Source organism: Rissa tridactyla, chromosome 12, assembly GCF_028500815.1.
Source record: "Rissa tridactyla isolate bRisTri1 chromosome 12, bRisTri1.patW.cur.20221130, whole genome shotgun sequence".
Lineage (NCBI taxonomy): Eukaryota > Metazoa > Chordata > Aves > Charadriiformes > Laridae > Rissa > Rissa tridactyla.
In genome coordinates, this window is record NC_071477.1 from 5,532,574 (window position 1) to 5,558,945 (window position 26,372).

General features: G+C 59.2%; 1 protein-coding gene across 2 annotated transcripts; it reads left to right on the forward strand.

Annotated features, from left to right (window-relative positions):
* Positions 1-2,984: 2,984 nt before the first annotated feature.
* On the forward strand, positions 2,985-25,691 carry DNMT3B (DNA methyltransferase 3 beta). Of its 2 annotated transcripts, XM_054218861.1 has the most exons (20): positions 2,985-2,999; positions 3,631-3,936; positions 7,985-8,129; positions 8,842-8,951; positions 10,221-10,373; positions 10,823-11,014; positions 12,585-12,743; positions 13,508-13,615; positions 14,662-14,803; positions 15,157-15,285; positions 16,146-16,190; positions 16,471-16,550; positions 16,836-16,948; positions 17,379-17,562; positions 17,819-17,903; positions 18,460-18,605; positions 18,762-18,852; positions 19,117-19,265; positions 19,909-19,994; positions 22,755-25,691. In XM_054218861.1, the coding sequence occupies exons 2-20, from the start codon at positions 3,823-3,825 to the stop codon at positions 22,894-22,896; spliced, it is 2,373 nt and encodes a 790-aa protein (XP_054074836.1). In that variant the 5' UTR covers positions 2,985-2,999; positions 3,631-3,822; the 3' UTR covers positions 22,897-25,691. The 2 variants fall into 2 exon arrangements, with proteins under 2 accessions (XP_054074836.1, XP_054074837.1); XM_054218862.1 differs by lacking the exons at positions 2,985-2,999; positions 3,631-3,936 and adding an exon at positions 4,588-4,641.
* The last annotated feature ends 681 nt before the right edge of the window (positions 25,692-26,372 follow it).

Genomic DNA, 26,372 nt, shown 5'->3' on the forward strand with positions numbered 1-26,372 from the left:
GGCACAGCATGCAGAGGACGTGCAGTCCGTGCCCAGGACTGGGGACGGACCCCAGTCATGTAAACCCTGGCAACACTGCCCAGCTTCTCGCAGCCACTCCAGTGATGGAGCAGAGGAGGTTTTCCCCCAGGGCCATGTCCCACCACATCTCCACGCTGGAGAGCCTCAGGGCTGATGGGCAGTGGTGGTGGGGTTGCTGTGATACCTGCAGGAATACCGGAAGTGTCTGGAAGGAACCTAAATATAAAATCCTCTTTAGAGGTACCTTTTTTCCCCGTGAGATGCCGTACAAACTCTCTTGACCATTAAGAAAGAAACTCTCAGCATCCCTCCATGGCTGTGGGTACCAGACACAGGGAAAAGGTCAGGGTTTGGCTCATAATCTGCCCAGAGCTGCTTTGTTTGGTACCAGGCCTTTTTCACAAACAGTATGCACAGACGCGCTCTCCTGAATTAAATGATAACTGAGGGGAAGAGAGAGAAAGAGGGCGTTTCAGCCGGGTGGGAGATTGATGGCAGGTCAGCGAGGCCAACAGAGGCAGGAAGGTTTCCGTATAAAGGGAGAGGAGCCCGTGGATGCTTGAAGCAAGGACTAATTCCACCCTAGCAGTGCCCTAGAAACTCTCCTGAGCACAGCCCGCAAAAGCATTTTGCTTTCCCAAATTTGGAAAAACAAACAGGAGTAAAATCTCTTTGCTGGGTTTTAATCTACTCGTCAGAGTTGCAAATTAGCTTTAGGTTTATGCAGTGTGTGTTTATTTGAACTGTAATCTCCAGTGTTCCCAAAGGCTTATCCAGACCAGATTTCTCGGCTCCTCTTGTCCACTTGCTGGGCTTTTTTTGCACGTGCAGCCACATTTTTCATGCTTGTGTTTTGCAGGGCTGGAGGGGTGGTCTGGGGGAACCTGCTACACAGGCCTTGGGCTGGTCCAGGCACTTCCCGCAGGGTTCGGATACTTTGGCTAACTCATTTTTCCCCCTGGCCTTGAAAGCTTGTTTCTATCACACCGGGATAATCGTATGCCGCCTTCTTACTGTTATACAGTTTTCTGCTGGATCTAGAAGTAATAGCAAGGGAGCCGAGAAGATTATACCCCACGTGGACTCTGGATGCTTTGTCTTGGGCAGGAGAGGCGCAGACTGTTTTCCTCGTCACCAGCACAGCCCTCGCCAAGTGTCTCGCCTCTGTGTGGCAAAGGGAAAGAACAAACAAACAAAAACTGACTGTAAAACTTGTAAGGCTTTGTCTGCCCAGCCCACGCTGCGCCCACACTGCGAGGGGCACAGTGCTGGTGGAAAGCCGGTGGGCAGAGGGGTGGCTCGGTGGGGCGAGGGCTCTGCCCGGCATCGAGGTGCTCCTTCTCCCCCCCGGGGGGGCTACTCTGCCGCGGGGGCTGAGCTGCGGGGGGGGCTCTGAGGGCCGAGCCCCGGAGGGATGCTGAGGTGATGTCGGGTGCTGTGGGTGACACCGGGGCGCCGGTGGGTACCAGGGGATGGGGAGCCCCGGGAGGGTGTGATACATCAGGGAGGCTGTGGAGCCCCGAGAGAGGGATGCTGAGCCCCGGAGAGGGGATGCAGGGCACCGGGGCAGGGAGGGATGTGGGGCACGGGGCAACGTGGAATCCCGGGCGATACGGAGTCCCGGGCCATGCAGAGCAGTGGGGGAATACTGGGACGCCGGGCGTGCGGAGCCGCCGTTGGAGGATGCGGAGACGCGGGGGGGTGCCGGGCCGCGGGGGTGCGGGGCACTGGAGGAATGCGGAGCCGTGGGGGGGTGGGGTGGGGTGGATGGGATGCGGAGCTCCGGGAGGTACTGGCCCCGGGGGAATGCAGGGCCCCGGGGGGTGCGGGGGGCCGGGCGGGTGCGGTGCGGTGCGGGCCCCCCGCTCCCCTCCCCTCCCCCGCCGTGCGGCGCGGCGGGCGTGGGGCGGCGGAGGAGGAGGAGGAGGAGGGGCTGCCCAGCACGGGCAGGGTTAAAGCGCCATGTAACCGGAGCGCGGGGCTGTCGGGGGCCGGCCGGGGTGCGGGAGGCGGCGGCGAGCGGCGGCGCGGCCCCGCTGGACGGCGCGTCCCGCCGCGGCGCAGGTGAGCGCGGGGCCGGGGACCGGGGACACCGAGGGGACCGGGGCCGCCGGGGCCGGAGCTGCGGCGCATCCTCGTGGGCGGCTTTGTTGTGAGCGGAGGCGGCGGCGGGGGACAATGGGGCGGGTGGAGAGGCGGCACCGGGCGCACCGGAGGGTGCTGCAGGAGCGCCCCGGCCCCGGCCGATCGGGCGGCCCCGCTCCCCGTTCCCCGGGGGAGTGGCGGCGCTCCGCCCCGGGGGCTCGGGGCAGCGGGAGGAGGGGGCGGCGGGCTCCGCCGCCACTTGTTGCCGGCGCTCGGCCACCGGGCGGGTTCGGGGGTTTTGGTGTGCCCGCAGCCCCCGGGCAGGGCTCCCTCCTGGTCGCGGCCGCTCCCTCCGGCTCCCGGCGCAACTTTCGGAGTTTTCCGCGGCCGCGTAGCCCGGGGGCGCGTCCCGGGGCTGTCACGGCGGGGTCGGGCCGGGTGCTGGGGACCCCCGGCGATGCCGGGACGGGCAGGGGAAACCGGGCAGGGGCAGCTCCCGGGGCCGCGGCGGGAGCACGGCAAACCCTCGGGGCCTCGGGTTGCCGTCGGTGAAACGGCAAGTGATGGCTTCGGGGCGGGGAGGGTTTGGGGAGGGCTGGGGTTACCCTGCCCGTGGCTCGGCGGGCCACGGGCAGCACCGCCCCCAAGCAGGGGGGCACGGGGAGGGCTTCCGGGAGCCCGGGATGGGGCGGCAGCGCTGCCGGGGCTGAACACCTTTGTTTTCGGTTCTTGGGTCGGAGAGCTGTCAGTGCATCTTGCTTTTTCTCTGTTCGCAGGAAAGCAGCTCCCGGCCGGCGCCTCGGGCGTGAAGTTTCACCGGGGCTGGGGACGGAGGGGAGGGGGCGGCCGGAGCCGGGGCGCGCTCAGCTGCCGGGCACCGGCCCAGCCGGCAGGTACCGACCCGGGGCGGATTTCGGTGGGGGGGGCTCTGCCGGCATCATCCTCCTCCCGAGCCGGGGGGATCCCAGGGGGAGCTCTGCCGGCATCCTCCTCCTTCCCACCGGAGGGGATCCCGGGGGGAGCTCTGCCGGCATCCTCCTCCTCCTCCCCATCCGGGGGGATCACGGGGGGAAGTCTAGTGGCATCTTCCTCCTCCCGAGCCCGGAAAGAAGCTCTGGTGGAGGAAGAGGCAGGGGAGGGAGAACATCGGAGAAAGAGAAATAAACTCCAGGGTGGCCCCAACGTGGGGCACAAGTCTCAGGAGTCACGAAGAGAGGAGCAGTGGGTGGACACCCAGGTCGAGCGCTGGTCCTGAGGCTCTTGCTGATGCTGCACCGACCTCCCTCGGAAAGGGGGCTGGAGAAGGAAGGGGGCTGAAACATGCTACTCCTTCAGCAGGACTTCAATTTTCTCCCTCTGTCTCCAGTTTCCTAATTTTAAATGAAATGGGGGGGAATGAGCCAGGGTGCCCCAGGCCCCAGCTCTGGGGATGGCTGGAGGCTTGAGCCCTGCCGTACAGGGCTAGGAGGGGGGAGACGGGGACAGTCAGGTGTCATTATCATCGCTTTACGTCCTCTTGTGCAGGGGAAAGATGAAGCAGTAACCGCTCAGGACAGAGGACCTGCCACCGCTGAGCGAGACCCACCTGCGCGACGGCAGAGCCACTGCAGCCCCCAGCCCTGCCCGCAGCCGCACCAGCCCCGGCCCCTGCTCCACACCGGGCACGTCCCTGGGCAGGGGGCTCGGGAGAGCCAGCGTGGCTCATCTCAGCGGGACATGACCGAGATGAGCATGGTAAAGAGCCTAGAGCGGCTGGAGCAGCGGCTGGCTGTGATGGTGGCTGCCCAGGAGACTTCTCAGGCCTGGTCTTCACTGGGAGAGGAGGGGCCGGTTTGTTTTTTGTTTCTTTTCTTTCAACCGAGCTTTGCTGAAAGGCAGCGGGTGACCGTGCTGGAGCCTGGGGGTGGCCGCAAAGGGCTGCTGCGGTCCGGAGGGGGAGCGGAGCGGGGCAGGGGGGGCAGGAGAGGAAACAGGGGGAAAATGGAGGGAAGTGCCGGAGCGCGGGAGCGCGGAGAGGGGCCAGGCACAGGAAACGGGCAGGGGAGGGGAGAGCCTGCCCTTCTTAATGAGCATATCTGCCAAAATGGGCTCCCTTTCTTACTAAACTGCCAACCCAGCAACTCTTTTCTTCCCAGGATTAGAGGGAAATGTTCGGTTTGGGGAGAGTTAAAGGCCATTTGTGTGCGTGATAGCCCAGAGCCCTCGGAAGGAGCCAGCCTGGAGGGAGCGAGCCCCGGCCATTGGGGTCCTTTATTTCTTTTTGTTATTCAAACAGGGCTTGGGCGATGGCTGCCATCCCAGCCATCATGTAAAACGCTTCCCTCCAGCCTTTTGATATGCATGTCCCTGTCTGGAGGCAAAGTCCGGCTGTCTCCCCTGCGATCTCTCCACCTACTGGGGAAACGCACCTGATAAGGGCCAGCCTGTTTTCTCAAGAAGAAAAACTGAAAACAGCCCGAGCCAGGCTGGGGGAGCAGCCCCGGTCCCGGGGGGCAGCGGGGTGCGGAGGCACGGTCCTGCCGGGACCCCTCGCAGGTGAGCGCAGCCGCTCTGCCCGCTCCGGGGTAGCCAGCGAGCTCGGCCGGGCAGGGACCGGGAGCCTCTCTAAGCAGTTAATATTGTAGCATGGTCCTTAACCAGTTTGGCAAACCTTAAAGAAACTGGTATTGCAAAACTAGGGCGGGATCCGGAGTCAGCGGGTTCATTGTCTCGGTGGGGTATCGCTGCAGGGCACGTCCTGGGCACCAGGCGGTGTCGGGGCTGCCGCTAGCGCCAGTCTCTTGGGGAGCTTGGAGCATCGGAGCCGGAATTCTGCATTATTTCATTCTTCGTGGGTTCTTGTACGAAGCCTATGGCTGTAGTGCATGCCTGTATGTTTGCAGTGTGTTAAGCAGTGCAAACACTGCGGTGCTGTTTTTCTCCTCCTCCCGTGAGACAGAACATGTGAGGGGAGTGCTCTGTTTCTTATTATTTTTGTAATGCCCTGTGTGCACATGTTGGTGTGCGTTTCTGCGAGGGGAGGCGAGGACAAAGGGCTGAGCCTTCCTCCCGAGAAGGAGGTGGTGAGGCTTGCGAGTATGGTGGCTCCTGCGGGAGATCCTCGGTGGCTGGAGGGGCAACGGGCCGGACACCCCTCTTCAGCAGGCAGGACAGTCTGGAGCATGTGGCTTTATTGCTTGGTGCAAAAGGCAGCAGCAATAGGAGAAGGGATGGGAATTGCAGTCCCGCTGCCTCGGTGTAAGTTTTTGGGGAAGCGAGAGTTTAATTAGCTTTGCAGTTTGGGTCACGGTGTGATGCTCCCGTTCCCGCTTGCGTGTCAGAGGATGGTGACAGGATGTCCTCGAGTGATCTCGGGTGGTGCAGCTGGAGAAGTGCACAGAGCAAGCAGTGCGTATGCTCCTGCGTATGCACTGCTTGCTCCTGCACGTACGCTGCAGGCCCTGCCTGCACCTGGGGACCTGAAACGCCTGCGCTTACGCTGGGGCTTGTGGCCAGGTCCCACGGACCGTCAGAGCCCTGGTGTGGGAGTGTCCAGCTCTGCCAGGGAGCAGTTCCTTCCAAAGGGATAGCACTTTTTTTTTTTAACGCTTTATAACTGGATGATGTCGGAGCTCCCTGAGCACTCAGCAAAGCTGAGCGTGGCACATCGGGTGATCAGTCGTGGCCGTATGTCCCGGGGAGACCTGGCTGCTGTGTCACCCTCCGCTCTGCCTCCCCAGCGCAGTGGTGGCAGGGACACGCTCGCTCAATCGCCTGCTGTGTGCTGGCCATGCGGGGCACCTCTGGGGCTGAGAAAGGAGAAACCTTTTTGAGCTGCAAGTTTGAACCTCCCAGGCTCGGGCTCCCATCTCTGGCTCCCAAACAGGCTCCTGACAAAGGACCAAATGCAAAGGTCCTCTGAAGGTCCCAGCGGGGTTTTGAGGGTGCAGATGTTTTGCAGGGCTGGGAGGTGGCCATGCTTGCTCCTGTCCTCCCTGGATCCTAACGGCCTCACGCTGCCCCATCTCCCTCTCCCCAGCCTCTCCTCTGGGTCACCCTCGTGCCAAGAGAGCAGTGTATCCTCTCACACCTCCCTGTATGGATTCCTGAGTGAGATTTGCTATTTTTCGTGAGCTTCACTATTATTTTGTGAAATTGGCTATTTTTTGAGGCAGCGTCGCTCCTGGCTATGGTCGCTGCCCTTCTGCAGGATGGCTGGGGAGGGTGGAGCAGACCCCGGTGGAGCTGACCCGGCTGTGCTGCATCAGGACGTGTTTTTGCATCCGAGAGCATCCGGGGCCGGCGTGCACGGGGCCGGCATGCGGGACCAGCCGCCCGGGCCGGGGGCAGCCCAGCGAGTCTGGGCAGCTCCCAGGAATTGTTCGCCGGGTTCTGGGAGCAGATGTGCTGCAGCAGTGGGATTTCTGCACACAGCTGTAGGGGTTTAGGCAGCTTTAGACTCCCTCTGGTGCCGTTGCTCTCCCTCTCATCCCTTTGTTGAGGAGACGTGTCTTGGGGGGGGGAGGCAGGACGTGCACCCGGGGGCTCTGCCTGTGGAGGTGGGTGCACGGACACCTGTTTTCCTTCATGTTTGGATGTTACCAGGGTTTTAAGGCTGCCCTCGGCATCCAAAATATCAAACCCCGACTGGTCTTTGTTTGTCAGAGGTGCTGACAGATGATCTCAAAGCAGAAATCTCAATTGTTAGGGAAGCAGTTGGAGGCGATGCTGAGCGAGAGCGCCGGGGAGGGGGTGGCGGGGCTGGAGCTGGGGTCTTTTTAGGGCTGGGGGGTGTGTGTGTTGCTTTTGCTTCCTAACAGGGCGTTAGGTGGGTAAAGCCCTGCTTGCTCCTTAGTTTGTTGAGCTGAGCTACGTGCTCCTGAAATGACTGTGCTGGCGAAGGGGCAAGTTGCAGCACAGATCCATAGCCCAGCAATGAGGCAGCTTCTTTAGCGTAGCCCTGGGTGCCTCTGGGAGAGCCTGGGAGCTTCCACCTCCGAAAACAGGATGCAGGGAGGGCACCAGGGGGAGGGCAGAGGCATCTGGGTGCAGGCGAGGTGTGCTCCGCCTCTGCTGGGGGGACGCGTGGCCGGGCTTTATCTGCACAGCAGCAGCTCCTGGGGTGGGGGGACACTGGGGTGGGGCGACACTGGGGTGGGGGATGCCGACACTCTTTCCGCAGTCCCCGGGGTTGGGTGATGGTGGTGTGTGAGTGCAGCCAGGGCAGACCCCTGCCCTGCCCCTTTGCTCTCGGACTGGGGGTGGGGGGGAGCTGAGGCCAGGGCAGGGGGGCAGGAGGAGTTTTCTCCCTTTGGGAGAGTGTAACTCACTGCAGGCGCCAGGACTTTGCCCCCCGTGGCGAGCCGTCTGCCCTGTCCCACTGCTGCTGTAACAGCCCACCCACTGCTGGGTTTGCTGGGCAGCCGGAGCACAGTTGAGTCTGGTTCGTGGGGGGGTGGGATGTCCCCTGGTTTCTGCAAGGTGGCTGGGAAGTGCAGCTCCCCTCTGGACAGGGTCTCAAGCTGCAGCCGGGACCCCTCTGGCAGAGCCAGCCTGGGCCGGGCAGCACCGTGCCCAGGAGCACTCCATGGCGTATGGATGGCAGGGCTGGGCCAGTGCAGCCCCAGAGAAAAGCCCCGGCACTTCCCGAAGGACAAGCAGGTTGCAACTGGGGCCTCTGTTCACTGGAGCTGGTGGATATTCAGGGCCACCACATTTGTGGGGAGGTGTTGTCCAGGTGCCCGTTGGCTCCCGATACCATTCCAAATGCGTCTCCAGTTAGACCCCTCTGCTAAGGACATGAGAAGTTGTGGCTGGCTTGAAGAGCTTACTCTGGCTACTTTACCTTCCCTGGGGCTTTCTGCATGGCTAAATTTCCTTTCCATTCTGGCTTCCACAGGCAACCATGAAAAAGGACAAGAGCCATGACCGGGATGAGGCAGACTGCAGGGCAGAGCTGATCCTCATCAACGGGGACTGCACCAATCCCGCTAATGACACACCTGCCCTGCTTCTGGAGGCGAATGGGAAGCCCAGCGCTCCAGGTGAGTCTTGCCGTGCTGTGCCCGGGATGCTCCATGCCTGGGATGTGCAGGGATGCACGGGGACAGGGATCTCCCAGCCACCATCCCAAAGGGCTTCCCGGGAGCATCACAGCCGTGGCCGGGGTCACTCCATGACTCCACTGGGTTTCTGCTTTCTGGTGGCGCATCCAGGCCATGGTGACAGAAGCGGTTGTGGAAACGGGTGCCGCGCTGGGATGCTGGCTCTGCCCCTTGATGGTTTAACCCCCCTGGGGAGGAGGGAGGCGGGGAGCCGCCACATGCCCAAGGGTTGCTGCCGGCTGCATCACAGCTCCTGGGATGCTCTGGTCATAGTCCCCAAATGTCAGCTCTTGGGTTCATGAGGTCCTTGCTTTAAATGAACTGGTGACAGGCCCTGAATAGTGGGCTTTGAATGGTTTCCTTGTGCCTCTGAGCTTTCAGGAACAAAAAATTACGTAAGAAGGTCCCCACAAGTGCTATTAGAGTCCCTCCCAGTTTTGGGTGACCTGGGACTGCCAGTGTCAGCAGTACCATGATGGGGAGCCTTGGGGACACCGCTTGTCTTCAGCTCTTGGCCACATTTCTCCAAGATGAGGTTTCGTTTTTTTCAAATCGTGCCTTGCTGCTCAGAGCAGCCGCGGGCAGAGACGTGCAGGGACACGGCCGGGATGGCTCACGGAGCCTGAGGCTGCTCTGCCTTGTCCCTGCGCAGATGCTGGGGGCCTGGGGCTGCCGTCCCTGAAGAACAACAAGAGGGTCAGCAAGGGAGACCTCTCCAAGGAGGACCTGTCCTGGCCGCTTGCTCTCGCAGGGGCGCAGGAGGTAAGTGCTCGCCAAGGCTGCTGTAAGACCTCGCTGCCCGGGGGGCTTTGTGGGCTGTTGGTGGGGGGCAGCTGGTTCCTGGGATACCCGACTATTCCCCTCTGGGGCAGCTCTTCCTCTTGGTGCTGGGGGAACAGTCCAATGGCAGACGCAATATTAATTTACAAGCATAATATTTGTTTTAAATTCCTGATTTACATTATGTCGGCAGCAGCAGGAGGGTATGGTGCGTGATGCAGTGATGCCCACTACATGTTGCAGCAGTCTAATAATTATTATGCTGATGTTTTCTTTAAAAAGGCTTGGCTGTACTGATGGACCAAAGCATCTCGTGTCTCCCATTCTCAGGGTGGCCTGCTTTTAGCTGCTGTGGGGCTGGATCCCAGTTTTGCCCCCCCTCCTTTTGTTGACTAGGTTGACAAACCTCCAGGGTCTGGAAGCATTTTTGCCTTCTGGCTTTATTGTTTTGACTTTGAAATGAAACCCCAAGGTTGGAGATCTGCCTGTGATGAGGCAGCTTCCAAAAGAAAGAGCCATAAATCCAACCGGGGTGAAAATTCTGCTTTCCCACTACGTTCGGTTCGGGGGCTCTTCACTTGCAAAATCTCATTTCGTTTTGAAACTCTTGTTATGCCGGATGCAGGAAACATGCCTGGGTTAGACTGATTGTAAACTGCGGCTGCTGAAGCCGCAGGGGAAAGGCTGCCCTGGGTGCCTCTGCGGGGCCAGGCTGTTAGGGGGGAGAGCACCCACGCCTGTGTGAGAGCACCCACGCATGTGTGAGTAGGGTGCCGTGCCTGGGACGGCTGCTCTGCCGGGGCTTGTGGCTTTTCTGGTGGCTGGTCCTCCCGGCTGCTGGCTCCCGCTGGTCTCAGTCGCACAGCCATGGCTGTAGCTGCGAGGAGGGGAGGGTATAGGAGGGTATAGTGGAGGATGCACATGAGAGCTGGAAACAAAAGTTGTTGTAAGCAGCTGCTGGTGGGATGCTGCCCCCCTGCAGGGTGCTGGGGGCTGCAGCAGTGCGTGCTCCTGAGCATGGCTGTGCAGCCCAGCAGAGACGCTGTGAAGTGCACGGTCACACCAAGGGGCTCAGCCTGGGTCCTGCTCCTGCAGCCATCTGCGCTCCTCTTGCCTTCTCCGTGCTCCCAGCCCTGGGGCTCTGGTGCTGCTAGTGCCCAGCCCTGAGGAGCAGGGGCTGTGCCTGTCCCCAGCATGCTGCTGGCATGGGGAAGGCATCCGTGCCACAGCACTTCTCTGTTCTGGTTGCAGGTGCGGCCCCGGGGCAGCGCCGGTTGGGAGAGCAGCCTCAGGCAGAAGCCCCCCGTCCGCCTCATCTTCCAGGCAGGGCAGACCCGGCACGAGATGAAGATCAAGGAAACGAACAGCGTGGAGAGTCTCAGGGACCTGCCAGCTCCCCTGCGGGTGAGGGTCTGCGTGGGGCCAGGGCTTCCCTGGGGCTCTGGAGACCTTCACTTCTGCTGTGCCCTGGCCAAGTGGCTTCAGACATGTTGTGGCCTCTGCCTGCTTCAGTTTCCCCTGTGAAGTGGGGGTGTGTGTGCTGTTGCTTGCCCCTGCTATGAACAGGGTGCTTTGAACACCTTCAGGTGAATTGAGGAGAGGAAAAGGGAAGAAAGCAAACGGTGCACCGTTTTCTATGTGTCTTGCAAGTAAAAGCAGAGCAGTTCTCCCTCAAACGCCACAGTCCTGGGCCCTCTCCTCCGTTCCTGGCTGTGGTGGTGCCCCTCTCCCTGGCTCTCCCCCTCTGATCCCTGGCTGAGGGGCTGGGGGTGATGTGGGGCAGGTCTCTGCTCCCCTCCTCCCCTCTCCCCGCCTTCCTACCACTCTCACACTCTGCTCCCTCCGCTGCGCAGAGCTCCAAGCGGCGCTCGACCACGTCCATCCCCGTGACCACCATCGACCTGACGGAGGAGGACTCCCGGGACTCATCCCGGAGCAGCAGCACCCTCTCCGGCAGCAGCTCCCAGGAAGGGCAGAATGGCTCTGCCGAGCTGGGGGCCGAGGAGCCGGAGAGCAGAGACGCGGGGATGGCGCTGGAGTACCAGGTATGGAGGGGCCAAACTCTGCTCGGGCACTGGAATCCTGCGCCTGGGACGGTGCGGGGCGAGGAGGAACCTTCCTGGCTTGTCCCAAGCCTGCAGGCGAGGGGACCTTCTGGAAACCTCACTGCTGCTTCTCCCGCCTCCTCTTCCCTGCCTGCCCTTCCCTGTGTGTCCGGGGTGCGATGGTGCCGGGCTGTCCCTGTCCATCGGGCAGCGGGGTTGATGCTGCTCCGGGGGCACCCTGCTGCAGATGGTCAGCGTGTGGGGACCAGCCCTGCTGAGCCCCTGCCTGTGCCACACGGGGGGCTGCCAAGCCTCCAAGGGCCCCCGAGGGACGCGTGCGCGGCACACGCCGGGCTGGCAGCCATGCCCGGCCCCGCCGAGACAGGCAGTTGCATGCGTAGAAAATGTTTCTGTCGGGGGGATGCTGGAGAGGAGCGAAGCTGCTGGAGCTGCAGAGGAGCGTGATTCAGTGCCTGCGGGCGTCAGGGCAGGGCCCGAGACTTGCAGGAATTGGGCAATTGCTTCTTGCTGCATAATTAGGTGCCTAATTGCAGAACAAAGCTGGGAGGGAGGGTTCTGCAGGCAGAGGGGACGGCTCCTGTGCGAGGTGCCTCCCTGGGCAGAGCACCGTGCCGGTGTGGCGCTGTCACACTGCCTGTTTGAGGCTCTTGGCATGGTCTCACCAAAATTCCCACCTTTTTCTTTTCTTTCTGTTTTTTCCCTGCCCTATTTTTTCTGCTCTCTCCTTGGGAAGAAGAGGAGGGTGGGTGCCCTCTCTCCTCTCCCTGGGGTGCAGCCAGATGAGCTGAGCTGTGAGCCCCATGAATGGGGGTTTCCACACACCAAGGAGCGACATCGTCTGCGCGGGGAGCCCAGGGAGCAACCTCTGTGCAAAGTCCTCCCTGCAGCCAGGCAGGACGCGTACCATCCCCTGCTGTGTTCCCCACGTCCCTCAGCCTGGGCTGTGCCTCGTGGCTCAGCAGCACCGTGCAGTGAGCTCAGGTCTCCTGGACAAACACGGCTGCGATGGCCGAGGGGATCGGGAGAGTCCGGCTGCACTCCCTGGACCTGCTGCCCTCCTGCCTTGCCCATCCCCATCCCGGGGCCGCTGCAAGCCCTCCTGTGGCAGCCGGAGCTTCCTAGCTGTTGGTTTGTGAGGGCAGGAAAAAGCTTCTCGGTGTTTGCAGAGACCCCGGGAGGGCAGGCAGGAGTGGGCACGCACAGGGTGCGGGTGCCAGGAGGGCTGTGCAGGACGGAGCACGCACCGTGCTCTGCGTGCCAGGCGCCGGGCTTGGCGTGGGGCTGCCGACGCACAGACCTTCGCGCCCAGCTCCTGCGTGGTGCAGGGCTGGCAGCCAGTGCTGCCGGGGGCGTGTTCGGCCATTTTTTTGAGGGAGGGGGTGCAGCTTTTATAGATCCTTGCACAGAAGTCCATGTGCGCTGCAGCGAGTGACGCGCGTGGCGTAGCAGCTCTGCGGGGCACCCCGCGGCCGTTCCCCCACGTGGGCGCTCGGATAAAGCGGGGAGTTTGTGCTTTTGGCTGATCTGTGTTGTCCTCTTCTGCGTGCAGGATGGGAAAGAATTTGGAATTGGGGAGCTCGTCTGGGGAAAGATCAAAGGTTTCTCCTGGTGGCCTGCGATCGTCGTCTCCTACAGAGCCACGGCCAAGCGCCAGGCTGTCTCGGGCATGCGGTGGGTGCAGTGGTTCGGAGATGGGAAGTTCTCTGAGGTAAGCTTGCTGCCTGCGCCTGATTTCACCCAGGCTGAAATCCCCTCCCCTGCACATTTCGGCCGTCTGTCCCATTCCTGGGGCTGCCTCCGGGCTGCGTGTGCCCAACTGCGGCCTCCCTGGGGAGGGACCCTGGTGTTTGGCATAGTCAGGCTCTGGCATGCTCTCGTGGCTCTAGTGACTATAACTAGTGCCTGGTCACCATAGGTTGGTGACAGAATCCGGCAACAGGGATGTCTCTCCATCCCCTTCGCAGGGTTTTGTCCAAGCCCTGGTCTCTAGGGCTGCCCCCATTGCACCCTGCCTGGTGAGGGATGCCCTCTCGGAGCCCCATCACCCCTTGGCCATCCTGCGCCTCCCCTGGACTGCAGACGGGAGGGAGGGAAGCGCTGGGAGGGAAGCGCTGTGCCGGGTGCCCGTGCTGCGCCGGCTCTGCCGGCAGAGGTGTGGTGCCAGCAGAGGGTGCAAAACACCCGTCCTAGTCGCGAGTGCGATGCTGCCGCCTCTGCTTTCCTCCCTCTGCTGTTTGTCGCCCTCTGCAAAGCTGACGCTGGGTTTCCTTGCCCGGCTGCATGGTCCAGACAAAGCCCCGGCATGGCTGCAGCCTGGTGCCCTTGGCTGCGGCGTGAGAGCCATGCTGGGAGCTGCTGTGCTGCAGGGATGGGTCTGCGATTCGGGGGGCACGGTGCCGTGGGGGACACAGCCCAAGCAAGGCATGCCTGTGCCCCTGTGCCTGCAGGTAAGCTTTTGTCGCTCTCTCCCAGGTTTCTGCAGACAAGCTGGTGGGACTGATGGCCTTTAGGCAGCATTTCAATTCTTCCACGTTTAATAAGCTGGTCTCCTACCGACGAGCCATATACCATGCCCTGGAGGTAACTGCGGAGCAGAGCTGGGGTTGGATGGATGAGGTGCAAAGTGAAGTGGCTGGGCTCCGTGGGGGGCAGTGGGATGCAGGGAGGGACAGGCTGTGCTCCAGGCGGTGGGTGCCGCTGAGCCAGTGAAGGAAAGGCTTTGCAGGGGCAGGAGAAGGTGTCCCAGCCGGGAAGCTGGATGTCTGCTCAGCCCCAGGCACCTGCAGAGCTCGGGCAGCGTGTGGGGAGGTGGCTGGGGCTGGGGCTTCCCCGCTCTGCCCCTCTGCACATTGCTCTGCTTTGCATCTGGGAGTGGTTCTGGATAATGCCTGCGGATCACCTTGAGAGAGATCAGTGCAGGAGCTCCTACCGCAGTCCAGAATTAATCATTTCCCCCGTCTGCTGGGGTGATGTGGACAGATGTCTGTAGGAAAACCCTCCTTTCTCTGTTGGGACTATTTCCAAGTGCAGCCATGGGGCCAAACCCTGCTTATCCCGGGAGATTCACGAGTAGTTGCTGCTGCTTCAGGGTCTCTGCTCCAAAAACAACCCTGGGGCCAGGCTCCCTCTGGGGACTCTGGTGTGGCAGCATTGTGGTTGAAGGCACTGTCACACTGCCAGGAGGTGTCCTGGGCTGGTGCTGGATGCCCTTTGCAGTCGGGGCCGGCACTGAGCACCCCATGGGTCTGATACCCATCCAGGGGAGGCATCACGCTCCGGGTTACGGTGCTGCAAACCCACAGGCACCTCTTCTGCCTTTACTTTTCTTGCCGGGTAGCCAAGTCTGGGCGAGAGCTGGGGCTGGGCTGTCCCTGCTCCCAGCTGGGTTGGGGCTGGTGGGGGACAGACGGGCTCCTTGCAGGGAGGGGAGGCACAGGAGTGCAGCCGAGGGTACACCCTATGCCGGAATCCAGCAGCTGCCGCTGAGCCGGGGACGCCGAGCCCTGCACACGTGTGTTTGTGGTGGAGAGGGCGCCTGGGACCTGGCGGGCATGTGGGCCATGCTCATTGCAGCTGGGGACAAGCCCCGGTCACCCTGGCCCACGCCGTCCCTCTTCTCTCGGCAGGTTGCCCGGAGCCGGTCGGGGAAGACATTTTCATCCGCCCCCGGGGAGTCCCTGGAGGAGCAGCTGAAGCCCATGATCGACTGGGCGCTCACCGGCTTCAAGCCCTTGGGTCTCAAGGGACTACGACCGCCCAAAGCCTCAGGTGAGGTGGTGGCGTGAGCTGGGCATGGGGCTGGCGGTTGGTCCCGGCTGCACCTGCTCGCCCTCTGCAGTGGCCATGCTGGCCTGCTGCTGAGGTGGCCCTGGGGCTCCACACTGGCGTCCCCCACAGCAGCATCACAAAATGCCAGAGTAAAGCACCCTCAAAGCCATTGCTCTTGGAAGTCACGACCTAGCTGAGCCTCAAGCCATGCATGGGGAGCCTGGGCGGTCAGAAAGAGCTCTGCTTTTGTCTGGGATGGGGCCTGGCTGGGCTTGGCAGGAGATGTCCCCCCGTGCCCTGGGGAGCTCCTGGTGCTGGAGGCTCATCCCCAGGGAGTCACCTTTCCCTTGCAGAGAACGGGGCCCTGAGGAACGGGACTGAGGAGGTCCTGTCCCTCGAGCAGTGTCCCCCCACCAAGAGGCTGAAGACCAACCCCTGCAACAACAACAAGGAGCAGCGAGTGGAAGAGGACCAGACCCGAGGTAACAGGCAGCGAGAGCTGGGGAGCAGCATGGCCTGGGCCATGCATCCTGAAAAGCACTGGGAAACATCTCTGGGAAAGGGCTCGCATCTACACAGGGGCCATGAGCTTCGATTCCGAAGAAAAAAGCTTTTTGTTGCTCATTTGTGCCTTATAAGACACCAGCAAACCCAACTGCAAGACATGGCACCACAAGCTGGGCTCCATTATTTGCTCAGCTTGGAAATGATCTGTGTGTTGCTACTTTAAACTCTAGCTCTAATATCTCAAGCCGTGAAAGGACATGGGTTTCGCACCAAAATTTCTAATGTGCCCGTGGCCTGCCTTCTGGAGCACCTCTCCTCAGAAGGCAGGCTGAGCGAGTTCTGCCCGGAGAGGAGGCTCTGGATAGACCTTATAGCCACTTTCCAGGATCTGAAGGGTGCCTACAAGAAAGCTGGAGAGGGACTTTTTAAACGGGCATGCAGTGATAGGACATGGCTAATGGCTTCAAAATGGAAGAGAGTAGATTGAGATTAGATATCGGGAAGAAACTTTTCACTCTGAGGGTGGTGAGCCCCTGGCCCAGGTTGCCCAGAGAAGCTGTGGCTGCCCCATCCCTGGAGGGGTTCAAGGCCAGGCTGGACGGGGCTTGGAGCAACCTGAGCTGGTGGTTGGTGTCCCTGCCCAGGGCAGGGGGTTGGAACTAGATGATCTTTAAGGTCCCTTTCAACCTAACCATTCTATGATTCTGTGATTCTCTGTGCAAAGAAAGCTGTAGCAGTTTTAATGCAAGAAATCAGGCGTCTCTAAGTAGAGTGCATTTAAAGTTTGCTACATAAGGAATGATAAATCTCTCTTTTTCTTTTTAATTTTATAAAGAGCAAATGGTTTCTGAAGTTACGAACAACAGCGGGAGTCTTGAAGGTAATCGATTGCCCCGTCTCTCTTGGGAAAAGGTGTGGGGCTGGTGCAGGTGCAGGCAGCACTAGGCAAAGATGGTGGGTCCCTTCTTAACTGCACCCTGTAGGAAGGGGGAGAGCGCTGTGATCGCAGATTGCTGGGAGCTGCAGCTGCGTCTGGACCTGCACGGGCTCAGGCGAGAGTCTCCAGCCTCCACAGCCCGCCGTGGGGTGGAGGTGTGGGGTTTGCGCTTCCGCGTGGGGTTCCCTACCCCGGGGTGAGCGGAGCTCTCTCTGTCACACAGACAGCTGTTTGTCCTGCGGGAGGAGAAACCCCGCCACCTTCCACCCGCTGTTCGAGGGGGGCCTCTGCCAGACGTGCAGGGTAAGTGCCGCCGTGCCGGGGCTGAGCCTGGGGCAGGAGGATGGGCTGCCGAGTCCAGCCCCGCTGCAGCCGGCGCTGCCGGGACAGGAGGGGTGACTGTGCCGGGTCCTGTATCCACCACGGGGCTGTCCCTCGGCATGTTCTCTCCACTTGCAGCACCGAGGATGTGCCTCTCCGAGCTCTCAGGGTGCACCAGGGACGAAGCAAAGCTATGTTCCCTCTTCACCCTCTGAGCACAGATCCTGATCCTCCGTCCTTCTCTCCTCCCGCTTGTCCTTTCGCTAGGATAGATTCCTGGAGCTCTTCTACATGTATGACGAAGACGGCTACCAGTCCTACTGCACTGTCTGCTGCGAAGGCAAGGAGCTGCTGCTCTGCAGCAATGCCAGCTGCTGCAGGTGGGCCCCGTCTCTGCTCCTCGTCTCTGCTCCTCTGTCCCAGCTCACAGCGGAGCTCCTGGGGAGCCACAGGGAAGCAGGGTCGTACGTGGGGCTGGGCAGGATAGTCCAGGGGTCTAGTGGGAGGTGTCCCTGCCCATGGCAGGGGGGTTGGAACAAGATGATCTTTAAGGTCCCTTCCAACCCAAACTATTCTATAATTCTATGATGCTCATAGAATTGTTGGATTCTCTCTCAATGGAGGAGGCAGGAGCTTTACCTGGGTCACCAGTTTGTGTTTGCAGCCTTAAAAACCAAGATACTGCATGGAACAACATCCTACAGGATGGGGTGGGGCTCTGGTGCATGGCAGAGGAGACGCCAGGAGAGGCTGGGGTGATGCAGAGGGGTTTCTGGAGGTGACGGGCACGAGGTGTTGTGATTTGGGCAGGTGCTTCTGTGTGGAGTGTCTGGAGGTGTTGGTGGGGCGAGGGACGTCAGCCAAGGCAAAAGAGCAGGAGCCCTGGAATTGCTACATGTGCCAGCCCCAGAGGAGCTACGGGGTGCTGCAGCGCCGGCAGGACTGGAACACTCGCCTGCAGGACTTCTTCACCAGCGACAAGGGACAGGAATACGTAAGGGCTGCGGGCAGGCAAGCCCAGCGCACTAGGCTGTCGGGGAGAGGGCTGCAGAGGGCAAGGCGAACAGCTGAAAATTCCTTGGCTGTCTGCCTTGGTCTCACTCATCCACCCTCTCCAGGGGTGTTGGGCTCTTGGCCCTGCAGATGCTCCCCCGAAAGTGGAGGCGATGCCTGTAGAGCCAAAGGTTTGGCCTCACAGAGCATCACAGCACTGCCAAAGCTGGGGCTTCATTGCTGTCCTTTCATTGCAGGCTGCACCCAAAATCTACCCAACGGTCCCACCAGCGAAGAGGAGACCTATTCGAGTGCTATCTTTGTTTGATGGCATTGCAACAGGTGAGGCGTTGGAAGAGCACCGTCCTGGTGGCTTACAGCACTGGATGTCAGGGATGAATAGTTTAATGGACTCAAACTTGTCTCTGAAAGCTTGGTGGGGAGAACAGGATGAAGGGCAGGGGCATCCCCATCAGAAGGGGATGAGGGAAGGGGCTCCCATTCCTGATGGACAGGGCTGTGGAGGAGGGAGGGATGGAGAGATGGAGAGAGGGCATGGGAATTTTGCTCACAGAGGTTCCTGCTGCACTGAGTGTGGTCTCAGGTAGCTGGTTTCACTGAGAAGCAAGAGCTGTGGGCGTGCTGGTAACCGGGTCTCTGGTGAAGAAATGCCTGAGGGCGACTGATTTGACTCAGTTCACTCAGCTCTGGAGTTCTGCTTTCTGGGAGCAAACCTGCCTGGAGAAACGAGTCAAAAAATAGGTTGCTCATCCAGAAGTCCTGTTTGACTGCACCCACCTAGGACATGCAAGAGTGGCCACATCGAGCATCTGTGCTGATGAAGGAGACTGGGAGACTAAAGAGAGCACTGCAACCTCAGACCTCTGTCCCTTGGCAGGGTACCTGGTGCTGAAGGACTTGGGCATCCAAGTGGAGAAGTACATCGCCTCGGAGATCTGCGAAGACCCCATTGCTGTGGGCACCATGCAGCATGAGAGCAACATCACCTATGTGCACGATGTCAGGAACATAACCAAGAGAAATGTGAGCACCGCTTCTGCGGGCGGGCCGGGGAACGTGTCCCCATGACCGCGTGGGTCTCACGCCACCAGCCCTGGGAAGGGCTTGCCCCCTGCCCTGCTGTGGAGGAGAGACCTGCTTACATGGCATTTCCTAACTGTGTCTGTCTGTTCACTCTAGATCGAGGAGTGGGGTCCCTTTGACCTGGTGATCGGTGGAAGCCCCTGTAATGACCTCTCCCTTGTGAATCCGGCCAGGAAGGGGCTGTACGGTAAGGCTGCTTTGCCTCTGCAGGGCTGGGTACCCCCGGGGTGTTCCCGAGGTGTGGAGCCACCTTGAAGTTCAGAGAAGTTGGTTCAGCCCCAGTCTGCATTGGTGGTGGCTTCTCTCTGACCTACAAACCATGGGATGGCATCTGCAAAGCACAGGCTGTCTCCATGCCAATCACGGTGGGGAGGGCAGCCAGGACCCCCAGAGCTGTGCCCCCTGTGCCACAGCTGGTCCCAACCTGCTGCTCCCGTTTTGTCCCTTGTAGAAGGAACCGGGAGGCTGTTCTTCGAATTTTACCACCTGCTCAACTACGCCCGTCCCAAGGCGGGAGAGGAGCGCCCCTTCTTCTGGATGTTCGAGAACGTGGTGGCCATGAGGGTCAATGACAAGAGGGACATTTCTCGGTTTCTGGAGGTAGGGATTGCCACCGTCTTCGGGAAAGGCGTCAGAGCAGGAGACACTTGGGCTGTGCAAGGTGTGCTGAGGCTGTGAAGGTCTGGCTGTGGTTTGTTATGTCCCCAGCGCTGGAAAGCCCCTTGCCTGATGCACGCACCAGGAGTCAGCTGTTTAGTCTTGGCTCGGGATCCCCTCTGGCTTTCAGGAGGTTAACCCCAGGCACTAGTTCTCTGCGGGAGGGTTTTTGCCAGCCTTGCAGAAAGCATCTGTTCAGAGCAATGCCTGCCTTTCTAGGGAGGTCAGGGACTGGAAAGGATTTTTAACTCTGTGGTAGCCAAGATGGGCTGTGGGTCAGCAGGAACCCCCGTATGTAGAAGCTCCATTGGAGGCTGACAGCCCTGATCCTGTCCCAGAGAAATCAGCACTGAAGCGTGCTGTGATTTTCATTAGCTCCTGGCCACAGCTGTGGCGTGGTAGCCCATGTGGCCAACCTGACCGTGCTCTGGGGTGGAACAAGGGTTTGTTGGGGCTACATCCTGAGGACGATTTGCTGAAGATTTTTAAGTTCCTGCAGTACAGCAGAGAAGGGCTTGGCGTGCAGGAGATGGCTGAGCCCGCACCTCCTCTTAACTTTTATTCCCCCCCCTCTCATGGCCTGCAGTGTAACCCGGTTATGATTGATGCTATCAAGATATCAGCTGCCCACCGAGCACGCTATTTCTGGGGCAACCTTCCGGGGATGAACAGGTAATCAAACGATCGCTGGCGTTTTGTTTTGTTTTGTGGTGCTTGCGTGGTTGGTCTTTCCTCCTTGGCCCTAAGCCCAGCTCCTGGGAGCTGAAGAGCTGCAGCTCCCCTACGGTGCAGTTTCCCTGCGGCGATGTGCACATGATAACGCCGTTGTTAATGAGCAAAGATGAGACTGTGGGAAAAGCGTAGCAGCGTCCTCTGCCCCCGGACCTGAAGCCCGTGGAGGGAAGAGAGACAGGGCTTGCGCAGGGTGCTGCGTGGCGTGTCTGGCTTGTGGATGTCCATGTGCACCAGCCTGTTTGAGACCCAGGCTGATGTGGGGTGCTCTGTGGTAGTCCCATGCCCCGGTCAGTGCCGTGTAGGGGTTTGCTGGAGGTGAACCCGAGCAGCCGCCTGGGCTGGGGACACTCAGCCCGGTATGGCATTGTGGGGAAGCTCACACTATGGCAGGTGGGGGCAAAGCACGACCGTGCTCCTCCAAACTTTGTTCGTGCCTCGTAGCACCCCAAATTCACAGCAAAACACAACAGAAGGACTTGGAGTAGAGTAAAACCCAATTGCTCGCAGACCCTGCACACCAAATACTTCTAGCAACAAAACCTGGAGTTTTCACCCAGCCAAAGTCTCGGCCAATAAACACAGACCGGTTTTAAATATTTTTGCTTGTTTATATTTAAGTTGCCAGTATTTGTTGGAGTTAAAAATAATTAAAGCTGAGCTAGAGGCATGTAGGTATTTGAAAGTGAAATAGCAATTACCAAGCCTTTGTCGTGTCATGCCATTTAAATGACACCAGAACTTTCATCTGGTTGTAATGAGGCGGAAGAGCTGGAAGCGCCCGACGTGGGTGACTCAGAGCCATCTCCATGAAGTAGCCCAGGGCGATGCTTGCAGAGGTGCCTTGCTGAGCAGAGGCAGGCAGGATGGCACGGGCACAGGGCTCCTCCGAAAGCGCCACTGGGGAAAGTGGGTTGGCAGTGCCCGGCCCCGTTAGGAACAGCTAATGAGCGAGGACGGTGATACTGTTCAGGATGTACAGGGCTCTGACCGTGCTGGGGAGCAGAGTGCCCTTCCCGTAGGAGACTCCCGAAGCTTCTGGCCTTGCAGGGTGGATCAGGAAGGGAGCTGCCCTGGGAAAAGGGATCCTGCGCCCGTCCTGGGAGGCTCTGCTCTGGTCTGGTGTGTGCTGGAGCAGGCGGGAGCTGTGAGTTTATGGTAAATGACCTCTGACAACTTGGTGGTTGCTGAGAGAGTGATGAGTTGACCTTGGCCAAGCTGGAGAGGCTGCATGAGGACTTGACACGCAGAGCTGGGAGGAGGAATTTTCTATTGTCTTTAGATATTTAGTGTTTGCTTTTTACTCCCCTGTATTCAGTGCTAGTGCTGATTCCCGGCTGAGAGAATATTGGTGGCTCTTCTGTTTTGCTTTTCCTTTTATTTTCCTAATCCAATTTTAAAATGGAGCCAGCATGCCGGGGTCTTAATCCCTGCCAGCATCTCCCTTTAACTGGGAAATCTGAGCTCTGCTGGGGTGCGTTCCCAGGGGATCGGTTGCTGGGTGTGCTGGTGGCAGTGGGCTGGGACCCTGCTGCAGCTCACGGGGACAGCCGACAACTGCCTGGAGCAGCGACACTCCAGTATTTGACACTTCTGCTCCAGCCTTTGAGGCAGGCGATCTGCGCAGGTGGTGGGTATTTCAGTGGGGAAGCTGTGGTGGCTGTAGGAGATGCCAGTGGTGTGATGAACACATTATCGTTCTTCAGGAAAGCTCGTCACACTCACTGTTTCACCTGACAGGCTGCACGTCAGGGCACGTTGGTAAGACAGGAGTCCCTGTATTGCATCCTGGCTATGAGAAATTGTCTCTTAATTTCATCAAGACTCAAAACCTGAGATGGCAGTGACTGCCCAGGGCTGCTGCTCTCCTTGGGGTGTATATTTTGGGGTGTATGTCAACATCTCTTGTCCATCCTTCGGCTCACCCAGGGGCACCGGTGTTTCAGTACAGTGTATATCAGTGCAACTTAGTGGACTCCAGAGCTATAATAGAAATCTTTAGCATGGCTGGTGGTTAATTTTGGCTGTCCCCGGTGTCTGTAAATGCGGTGGTGCTGTGAGCTCCCGGAGCTGGGGCAGCTCGCTGTTCTCTGCCCGCAGGCGCGTCTGGGGCGGGAGGCTGTGCACATACTTGCCACGTATAGATTTCCACGGGCCAGCAGGTGCAGCGCGCGGTTCCTTCATTCCTGGCTTGACTCGCTGGGATGGATCGCATCCCAGCTGGCTCTGGGCACTTGGTCCCTGTCCGCACGTAGGTTAAGTCACATGGGGCAGATACACTTGCCCAGATATGCGTGGGATGATGTGCTGGGCTCCCCGTGTCCGTAGGAGCGAGGCCGTAGGAGGTGTGGGCGCTGCTCTGCTGCCACTGCCCTGGGGCGAGTCTGCCGCTGGCTCCGGGCAGAGCAGGAACGGCTGCGTTGCCTTTGCTGAGTGCTCTGAGGGCTTCGGGGGGAAAGCGATACGTATTTGCTCTGGGAAAGAAAACGGGGGAAGCGGCAGGGAGCACTGGCTGTTAGCAGTCGGGAGCTTCTGCCAAGCGAGACTGTAAAACAGGGGCTGGGGCTCAAGGGTGGGGGCCATGGGCTGGATGCGGGGATGGGTCAGAGGGATGCTGCGTCCTGGCCGTGGCCAGTGGGCACCGGGGGAGCGGGGCAGCCACCAAACCTCACTCCCCCATCTCCTGCCTCGGCTCCGCAGGATCTTTGGCTTCCCCCTCCACTACACGGACGTCTCCAACATTGGCCGCGGGGCTCGCCAGAAGCTGCTGGGAAGATCATGGAGCGTCCCCGTCATCCGGCACCTCTTTTCCCCGCTCAAGGATTACTTTGCCTGCGAATAGCAAGCCGAGCGTCCCTCGTCTCTCTGGTAAAGATGCACAGCTCCGCTGCCGTGGCGGGCGAGGGACGGGCACGGCTGCCGGACTCTGCCGTGGCACCATCCCTCCCCAGCCATGTGCCGCGGGAAGGCAGCCTGGCCCCGCAGGGAGAGCTGAGGAAATGTCTTTAACCAAAGAACCTGGCAGGGTAACTTTTCTTTAAAGGGACTAACGGCAGTGATCTGTAGAAAATGATGGACAAAAGAGCTTTAATTGCCCAGCGGAGGAAGCTCTATGCATAACTGATGAGATGAGAAGTCTCCTCCAGAGCATTAAATATTCCGTTTTAGCCTAGAGCTGGAAAGTCACAACTTGCTGAGCAGTAAGTGTGGAGGCAGCTGCCGGGGTGCTGCAGGCAAACTTGAAACTATAGCAAATTATTGCTTTTCCTAAACAAACAAAACCTCTCTTGAAGCAACTGCCAAAAATCCCCAAACTGTAGCAGCAGGTGTAAGGGAACCCTGGTCAGGTTACATACACTGAACATACAGGATTACAGAAACCAAATCTTTTTTTTATTTTTATTTTTAAGAATTTTTTGATAAACTTTAATTTTGTTGTTTAACGTCTATTGCTGCTTTAAGGCATTACATAAGAATGTGGAGATTCCTAGACCTGAATGTAGCTGAAACTGAACTGTGAGGTGATAGAGTTACTTTTCTAGCTAGAACTAAAGAAATATTGTTTTATACGTTTGGCTGTAGTTTACAAATACTCACTACTTCCTTTTTAAAGCATCTAAAACTTTTCCTTACATTTTAAAATCCTGCTGAGTGGTTTGAAAGCTTACACAGTAATCAGAGGAGGAATCGGGCTCCAGTGTCCATAAAGGAAAATGTTCTCTGAGCATTCATTTCCCGAATGAGTGCGGTGCATCGGCAGGAAGGACAGCGTAGTGGTCAATGTCATCTTCAAAATACAGCCCCCTAAAATGTCACGTACAGTGTCACGAACCCGAGCAGTATTGGCAGTGCGTTAGCTGTGGTGCAGGGGGTTCCTTGCAGGGAAAATCCCACCTGACCCCAGAAGGACCGCAGGGCTGTAGGGTCCGGGAGGGCGGCGCTGGCCTCACCCCGCACCCATCCTGCGGCGGCAGCGAGGTGGGAAAGCTGCTGCGGCCGGGGCCTGCATGTGTCCCCCTCCGCTGCAGGTCCTGGGGGTCCGCAGGGGCTGTATCTCTCCCTCCCTGCGTGCCCGTCTCCCTGTGTGTGACGTTGTGCGCAGAGTTGGGATGCTGCTGGTGCTCTTTACGTGCCCAGCCCTGGCCTGACGGTGCCCTGAGCGGTTCCTGGGGCCGCACCCCCAAACTGGGAGCTCCTGCTTGCTGCCACCGCTGTGTTCACTTTTGATTGCTCTCCTCTGCTCCCTAACTTTTCCAGAGTGATTATCTTGCTGTCCGTGAAGTCCTGGGCGCACTGTTCCCATGGCCAGCGTGTGGGCAGAGGCTCTCCCCCAGGTTTTCTGTAGCCACAGGGCTACTGTCCTGCCCAGCGTCTCCGGGGGACTCTTGACTCCAATGCACATTTCAATGCACTGAAACAACTCGTGACATATATGTACCCCTCGGTCCCTCCGTCCTCCCCTACCTCTGCTGTTCACTACAACCTGTCGCCTGGGTCTGGCAGAGCCCTTGGCTGCCTTCTCAAAATTAATCCTGTGCAAACCATGCGCCAACCCTCCGCCCGATGCCAGGCTGCCTCACGAGGTGTTGTACAGCATCAGTGGGAAATGAGAGCTTCCCTCCTCGCTCCTTCTACCTCTCTGACACATGGGGACCCCCTTGCCACCCCCGTCTCGGGCGGTGGAGGACGGCAGCCTCCCCAGAGGAGGGAGCCTCCCATTTTCCACTCTTCTTGGCGCGGAGCTGCTTGTGTGCAGCTTTCCACCTCATCCCCAGGCTCTGGGGACCGTCTTCTCTCCCTCTCCAACCCAAGGCTGCACTCGGGAATGGGCAGGAAGGGAAGCCCAGGTCGTTAAAAGGCTTTTTTCCCTTGATCCTGCTGGAGGTTACTCTTTAAAGTCTTCCCAAAGGGGTGACTTTACAGTCAAGTGACGCGCGGTTGAGCTGCACACTTAGTTAAGAAAATGCTGGAGAAAGCCAAGCGGTCTCCTCCGCATCACTGCTGGCATCTGCAATGCTCGGGGACAAGTAGCAGCCTCTCGCCACCTTTGTCACCTGACTGGGATGACAGCGGGGTGGGCTCTGCAGCTGCTGGAGGTGTTCGGGAAGCCTGGCATCGCCACCGCCCCGCCGGCTGGAGTTGGACCCCTCACCAACCTCCGACCCTTGTGCCCAGCTTGGACCCGAGTCACCTCACTAACTCCTCCGCCCAGCCCCAGCCGCAGTCCCCGCACGGAGCCCGAGGCCGGGGTGACGGCCGTCCTCCGCCTTGGGATCCTCCGATGGCTTGTATTTTTTCCAAACTGGGATAACAGGTAACCTCCACTCCATGGCATCTCTAATTTCGTACTCCGGATCTCGCATCCTTTCCTATCTCATCAAAAGAAAAATAAATAGAAGAGAATAAAAAAGGACTTGGGGAAAGTAAACAAAGATAAAAGGAATGAGAGTTGTCTTGTTTGATATGGATTGTAGTAGACAAGTCTTCCTTGAAATATTTTTCCCTGTAAGAGCTGCCTTTTATTCTGTGTTGTAAGGAGAGGTAGATTTCAGAAATGCCTTTTTAATACTTTTCAAAGGTTTCTAACTCTCCCTGGTGCTATTTTTTTAGGTTAAGGATTTTTGATGTCGAAAGTCTTGCGGGTTTTTATACGATCTTTTAAAAGCAAAAAAAAAAAAAAAAATAAACCGTGTTTTGTTGGAACACATTTCATATGCTTTTTGTCTGGGGAGTGCGCAAAACTCAAAAAAAAACCCTGTGCCTTGTCCACACCCTTTTTACTCAAAATTTTCGTGTGGGAAAGAAAGGGAATCCACGTCAACAGTTTACCATTTATCGCCGTCTCCATTAAAAAATAAAATAAAATAAAATCAGTATTTCTGTATGACCAGACAGTCCTAATTTAATAAATTCATTGCGTAAAAAGGGCGGGGGGGGGGGGGGGGAGGTGGTTTACAGAGGGATGAGTCTCACAAACGAGCCCCACCGCCCCTTCCTCGCTGCCCCTTGAGGCGACAGCAGGCCCGGGGACACCAGATGTGTGGCCCCAAGGCAGCCGGGCGCCCCCGCCGCAACCCGGCCGGGCCCCGACGCCCCGCCACAGCCCGGCCGGGCTGTGGCGGGGCGTCGGGGCCCGGCCGGGTTGCAGAGAGGGTGGGGAGTCGGGGCCTGGCCGGGCCCGGTGAGGCCTGAGGCGGCTCCGCCGCCATCGCGGTTCCTCGGGCCGCGGCCATGAGAGATGCCGCCGGCACGCGGCACGCCACCAGCGTGGGCGGGGCTAGCGCCGCCACCAATCGCAGGGCAGGTCGCGGCGCGGGG